This window comes from Oryzias latipes, chromosome 1 (assembly GCF_002234675.1).
Source record: "Oryzias latipes chromosome 1, ASM223467v1".
NCBI lineage: Eukaryota > Metazoa > Chordata > Actinopteri > Beloniformes > Adrianichthyidae > Oryzias > Oryzias latipes.
The window spans coordinates 22101149-22108141 of record NC_019859.2 but is presented as its reverse complement, the minus strand read 5'-3'; the positions used below and the strand labels follow the sequence as shown (position 1 = coordinate 22108141).

Genomic DNA, 6993 nt, shown 5'->3' with positions numbered 1-6993 from the left:
TTTAGTAAGTCATACAATGAATGCTCATTTTGTTCCATTCAATCTGACAACCAGCTTGTCCTCGCAATAGCTAGAACACAATAAGAGACTGCTTTTTCTGCAGTTTGTTTTTTTACGTTTAAAAAGTGTCTGGCATCAAATCCATCAGGATACTCATCACCGGTGCCTCAGTTTTTTTTTTGTGTGTTCCCTAATTTTTGATTTGCTGTCTTTAAGTGGTTTCATGAAGTAATGATGGCAAAACAACCAAACACACTGGTTAATAAGAGAAAATATCTTGTATGGGAAAAATTCAAATAGGAAAGGTTTTATTTTCCTGTTTCTGCCTTTCCCTGTGTTTGTGAGCAGATTTCAGTTTGCAGACTAAAACCGGATACACTCCCCTGCTGTTTAGTGAATATCAACAACCTCGTGTGTCACAGTTCGCTTCAGAAATTCCAAGGAAAGACGAGATTCTTCCTCTTCAAATGAAGAAGCTGACAGCTGCTCCAGTCGCTTAACAGCAGCTTTTTTTCCTGTCTGCAAGATGCTTTGACGCTCACCTAAAATTACAGGTCACCAACCTCTTTCTGCTTTTGGTTTCTTTTGACAAAGAGGGTCCACAACTCTTCCCAGCGCTATTTGTATTATGTTTATTGTCAGAATCATTACTATACAAGGACATCCTGATGAATTAACACTTTTTTTTTTTTTACAATATGTACTACATAACAGCACCCACATTATTTACAATACACAAGATTATATCACAAAGCAGTGTGCAAAGTGAGCAAAAACAGGTTTTGCTAAACTAATACACCCAATAAAGTCTAACCCGGCTAAAGATCATGTCACAGCCATCGGCCTTTATAAGTTCACAGACATTTGGTTGGCCACTGTCATTCTTTGTTTAAAGCTGTTACACCAGGAGCTGTTTTGTTTCCTTTCCTTTTTAAATAAAGAGTGATGAGGATGAAAGAGATTTAGGTTTTTATGTTGAGGCCTAATGTAAACATTGTTACCAACTTTGTGCCGACTTAAGAGAACTGTAAAAACTCAAAAGATGAAATAGTGTGGCTTTAAAATAGAAGAAAAAAAAAAAAGATTTACTATTCAAATTTTGCTAAATACGTCATACCACCTTTCTCTTTTAATCAGAACTGAGCTGCTTTGTGATAAAACCCTGGTTTGGTCTGCAAAAAGCCAATAAAGGTAGGAGTGAGTTTTAGTGAAAGAGGAAACAATCACACACGCATGCACACACACACACACGCACTTCCTGTTGCACATCAACTAGTTTACACGGTAGCAGCCTCAATCAAGGGCAAGAGACCTATAAGACACATTAAGTGGCAGTTCGTTGTCAGATATGCAAACACACAAAAGCCACAGAAGAAAACACACAAGTGTTTTTCAATCAAGCCAAACAGCAGAGTTTCGTCTCCTCATCAGGTAAGACTTCAGTTTAGTTTGACCCACACTCCACAAAAAAAGAAGCTTTCTTGGGGCAGAGAGAACTGCAAACAGATGTCTGGTGCTTGCTGTTCTTAAATGTGAAATTGATTTAAAAATAAAATCTACTTTTAAAGATTTCAGGTTAAGGCTGTGCTTCTTTGTCAGACCAACTGAGGGGAGAAAATTTTTTTTTTGACAAATGAGACTAATTTTATTTGAGGCGGAAGTAGAAGGTGAGAAAATAAAGAATGAGTTAACTATGCAGTCTGGTAATAGTCACATGTTTAACTAAGACAGAGGATTTTGTGGCTGGCCAAGGCAACAGCCCCCCCCCCCCCCCCCCCCCCCATCAAGTGTCCAATCGGCCATCGACGAGAGGACAACAAGGAGTTAATAGTGAAAAAGTTCAGAGCATCCTGTTACGTTTATGCGTGGGTGAGTCTGTTATGACGTCGCTACAAGGTGCAGACACTCGTTTACGATTGGCAGCGGAATCTAAATGAAGTGCCATTTCCTCAGCAATAAAGGTGTTGAGGTCCACGTCATGAAGGCCATTTCTACGACGACCGAGTGGCTGAGCGGGGTGAGTCGGGGAGCCGGGAGGACCAGAGCGCACGGAAATGCTTGCCATGGCACCACTGAGACCTGGAGGGAAATGATAACCGTATGAGCCCACTTCAACTTGACAGCCTTACCTCATGTACCATAAACCACGTCTAACCGTGCAGGGCTATGGCCTCTCTGAAGGGCTGCAAGTCGGTCTCAACAGAATTGTCCGTCTCTGTGGGAGATGATCGGCTAGAAGACACCATGGCAACTCTTGGCGGGGCACGAGCGGTTCGTGGAGGTGGAGCTTTGCCACATAGAAAGCTAATAAGGTCTTCTCTTCTGATAGTTCTTCGTCGCTTCTTAACCCATGCTATCACCTCTTTATTCCTCCTCTGATGGCCTAAGTGGATTCCCAGATCATAGCTCCGCTGGTGGGCGTCCATACTCTCTGAAAGCACAAAGGGATCCGTCTCTTTATTAACCTAGGAAGATTATTTCATTCATTGCAACTCACAGACAGGTTGTATAAAGACGCATTCACAATGACCACCAGGAATCACGCCGCTTCGCCTCATAAACTAAAGCCACCAAAACAAAATGAAATCAGTATCAAACTACCACACACTGTAGAACAGTGTGTGCGAATACAAGCCATAATGCACAGAAAGACACCATTAAAACACAAATAACTTGGAAAGCCAGTGTAGTGCACTGTTACTTGCCTTTGTAGAGGTTGGTGACGGCTGTGGCAGCGTTCTGGAAGGGAACCCACATAGAGAAGCCTTGTTGCTGACATACTCGATCTATGAATCACATGTAAACAGGGAGACAATGGTTGAAAAATAAACAAAAATAAAACAAATTTCCGACTCCAAATAAACATTTGCATTAATATAATAAGTGTTTTAAGAAATACTTTTAAAGGACATTTTTCTATTGTTTTTTTTTTAAACTCTAGCTACTACTGTTTAGCAACATTAACTTCAAAGTTTTCCCTGCATTTTATGGTAATTCTTGTGCCTAATCGGTTAAAACTTTTAGTTTTAAAAATAATACTATGTTGACAATCAAGGCTTTTTCCATTAAAATCAATATCAGAAAAAAGCTTTTTTTCATCAGCAAAAGTATCCAGAAATACTAAGTTTGGGTTCTCTGTACATAAGACAGAACTGCTGTCTGGAAGGACAGGTAAACCTGCAAGCAGAGCCATTTGAGGCAGCATTCCAAGATAAATGTTAAAATGCCAGTTTTGACAGTAAATTACTATGAAACTTGAAAACTTACATTTAAAAGCGAAAGCTGGTGCACTTTATACATGAAATTGAACTTTTGTGTTTATCTTGCCTTAAACCGGAGCTTAAGATCACAACAATAACAAAAAAGAAACGAAAAATGTTAAAACATCGGACATAAAAACCCAATGCTGCTTTAGCATGTTTTACTGACAATAATCAATATGCAGTAAGATTGTTTGGGGGGAGGGGGAAGTTATTAATGTCGTAGACTATTAAAATTGTTTTTACTTTAAAAAAAATGTAGTTGCTGCAAAAACGTCAGCAATCCGAGGTACTGCTCGCTGCTGTTTAACCTCTTAAACAAAATCGCCATTTTGACTAGCTAAATAAATATTAACAGTAAAATAAACCTAAAGTACAAGCTGTCATACAGCGATCAAACGATCGTATAATGAAACATCTAACAGAACTGGCGAGATCCTTCACCGTGTTTGGTCAAAGCCGGCTATTGTGGATGAGCCTTGACAGAACTCTTGACAGTTCGGGACTCGGGGAGTATTTGCCTTGTCCGCAACTCTGACACTGACCGGCTATTTGCGGCAGCTAGCTAAAGCTAACAGGCGGCTTCGTTAGCTTCAGCTAGTTGGCCGCATATCGGGGTCACAACAACGAAATCAAACATATACGACACATTTTCAAAAACAAACATATTGATGTCACCCTAATCAAATTCATGAACACTATACTGAATAATATGAAATGGAATATCACTAGTATGTTATCAAGAAAGTATCGGTTTAGCCGCTAAGCTAACAAGCATTTAGCTTGTGTTGGTGTTAGCTCGGTTTAGCAGCCTAACTTGAACTTCGGCATACCTTTATACAGCTGCGCCACAGCAGTGGCAGAGTTTTGAAAAAGGTGCCACAGCTTTTGCTGACTTTGTTCCGTCTCTTCTTCGTTTGGAGTATCCTGTTCAGCCTCGGCCAAACACTGCCGCTCCCATTTGGAGAACCAGTGCTCGGGGCCGTGCTCCTGAATTTCAGCCTCTCCCTCCTCCTTCTTCTCCTCCATAGCTAACGTTAGGCGTTAGCTTAAAAGCTTCGAAGCCGGCCTTCGTATTTCAGACAAAATGTTCGGGTTTTGGACAACTTAACCCTTACCTTTATCGATTATATTCGACAAATAAGTTACTTAGCTCCAACATATGGAGAATGGAGGAAAAAACACGTTTTAGAGGCGCATTGTCTGTTTGTCGACGCCACCACAGCACACCCAATGTTAAACACACTAAATTAAAGAACGCAGATGACAACACCTTTGGATTTCTCAATCAAGCACCTCCCCCTTTCCCACTTTACTGAAAGATGATTGGCTACCACACAGTTTTGGGCGGGTCGTTCCATAAAACTCGAAGCTTGATTGGACAAATGTAAAAAAGAGAAAAGGTCAGAGAAAAACAAAGTTGATCTCTGAGAAGAGCTTCCTATACTGTAGCCACACAGCATTCATTTCGCTAGAGGGGGATCTTGGGTTTAGAATTATTAGGACACAGTTAACTCTTTAATTTCTCCTTCAGGCCAGAAGCGTTTGTGAAAATAGTCTTAAAAGGGGATGGAAGGCCTAACAAGTTGTCATAAAAATACAGTCCCAGTCAGGTATTAAAGTTATGGAACCACAACTAATCTAAACTGTCTGACCTTCTCACTCAATACTTTTGTAAAAATAAAACAAATAAATACAAGTTATTACAGTGAGCCACAAGCTCCCTGCTCTGCTCCATTCTAACGCATCCACTTGTAGCCAACTGGATCCATGAGCATCTTTGTTTTCCTCCTCTGAGCTAATATATGGCTCAAACCTGTTCAGCTCCAATATGGCTTGCCTTTTTTGTTGCACTGATAATATTAGGTTAGGGGTGTGAGGGGCTCTAAGCTAACGGGAGAGGGTGTAAACAGATACATGATGGGAAGAGAGCACAACTCAGAGCCGATTTATGACAAACTTCTGCTGCTCTTCAGAAACTATGTCCTAGAAAACAACACTGTTTTTTTGTTAAAAACCACATAATCATAATTGAAGGACCACTAGGAACACTTTTAAAATAGATCATAAGATGATTGGAGTGGGATTTAAAAGAACTTACAGTTTTCTGGGGCCCTTCTATACGAGACATATGGACACATGATAAACTCACCCCGTTTGGAATTAGGATGAATGGGTCCATCAGCGGATTTCCACGTCATGTTGTTTGGATGCAACCAAACACTTCAAAGAGTGACCCCAAAGTCATTGCATCCCATTACATAACCACTATGAGAGAGCTCGCAGGATGTTCAAAAATAATCAGATACAGTTTTGGAACTGGAAACATGAAGAGGCTGCAACACCTTTGAGAAGATGACTTGCTCGAAGCGCCAAGCATTCAAGGAGTGAAACTGTGATTTCATTGGCAAGGATTTCGTTCAGTTCTGCTTCCTCAGACTATTTTAGGTAAAGCCCTGAACTTCTGTACAGCTGAGGAAAAATAAACTGACTCTTCTTGCTCCTTGATGCCTATTGTTAAAACCAATTTAACTCTAAAATCGAATCTAAAAATAATAATAATAATAATAATAATAATAATAATAATAATAATAATAATAATAATAATAATAATAATAATAATAATAATAAAATGTAAAAATCAAAGCCCATTGACACGACTGTTGTTGTGAATTTGGGCTATACAAATTGAATTGAAATTGAATTGAATTGGATTAAAATAATCTTAATTTAGCAACTACATAAAAGCAAAATCAGAAGTAATTTTCTTTCATAGCTGAAAATACATTCAGGGGTCAAGGGCTAAAGTCAACTCATACTTTTTTTGAGGAACTTATTCAGCACCAGAAATATGTGGACAACTACCATGTCCGTGGGAATTGCTTTTGCAAAAGCAACTTCTGACAACTGGAATACCGAAAAGATGTTCTCATGGTATGTTTTTGTGTCACAGAAGAAGCTGGAAACCATGGTTAGAGTTTTGGAACAATTCCACCAGTCTTTGTACAAGATTATTTGCATTTTATGGTCTGGGACAAACCGTTCTCCAAGAGGACACGAGGAAGACAGATACTTCTTGAGATTCCATCTCAAACTTCAGATTGAAACACACAGTCCTCAAACTGATGTTTTAACGAAATTCAAGCACACTTTGTCTGCCAATTTTCCATCATTTTCGCAACACCCTGATTAACCAGCAGAGGGCGTAAATCTTGGCAGCTTGAAGCAATGCTTGGCAAGACTTGCACTCCTTGCTGGATTGATAGCATCATAATTGCCCATCCATCCATCCATCCTTTTTCTTAGATTACTTAATCCCTTCTGGGGTCACAGGGTTGCTGGAGCCTATCCCAGCTAATGACAGGGGAAATCCAGGTTCACCCTGAACGTTTAGCTAGTTCTTCACAGGAATACAAAGAGACACACAACCACACATATTCACATTTAAGAGACTATTTAGAGTCACCAATTGACCTATGATGCAAATGTTTGGACTGTGGGAGGAAGCCAGAGTGCCTGGAGAAAACCCATGCATGCACTGGGAGAACATGCAAACTCCACACAGAAAGATCCCAGCTGGGATTTAAACCAGGGCCTCATTGCTGTGAGGTGAGAGTGCTAACCACTACAGCCCTGTGCAGCCCATAAACAACGTTATCATTAAATGACTTTACCATCACTATTCATTCATTTTAGTAGATTTGGCTCATACACATGGCAGTGCACTCATTCC

General features: G+C 40.0%; 1 protein-coding gene across 1 annotated transcript; it reads right to left on the bottom strand.

The window, feature by feature from the left end:
• Positions 1-611: 611 nt before the first annotated feature.
• LOC101167930 (UPF0472 protein C16orf72 homolog) lies at positions 612-4532 on the bottom strand. Its single transcript, XM_004065975.4, has 4 exons — positions 4094-4532; positions 2706-2786; positions 2156-2431; positions 612-2079 (listed from the first exon to the last, which is right to left on the bottom strand). The coding sequence occupies exons 1-4, from the start codon at positions 4287-4289 to the stop codon at positions 1841-1843; spliced, it is 792 nt and encodes a 263-aa protein (XP_004066023.1). The 5' UTR covers positions 4290-4532; the 3' UTR covers positions 612-1840.
• Positions 4533-6993: the final 2461 nt, after the last annotated feature.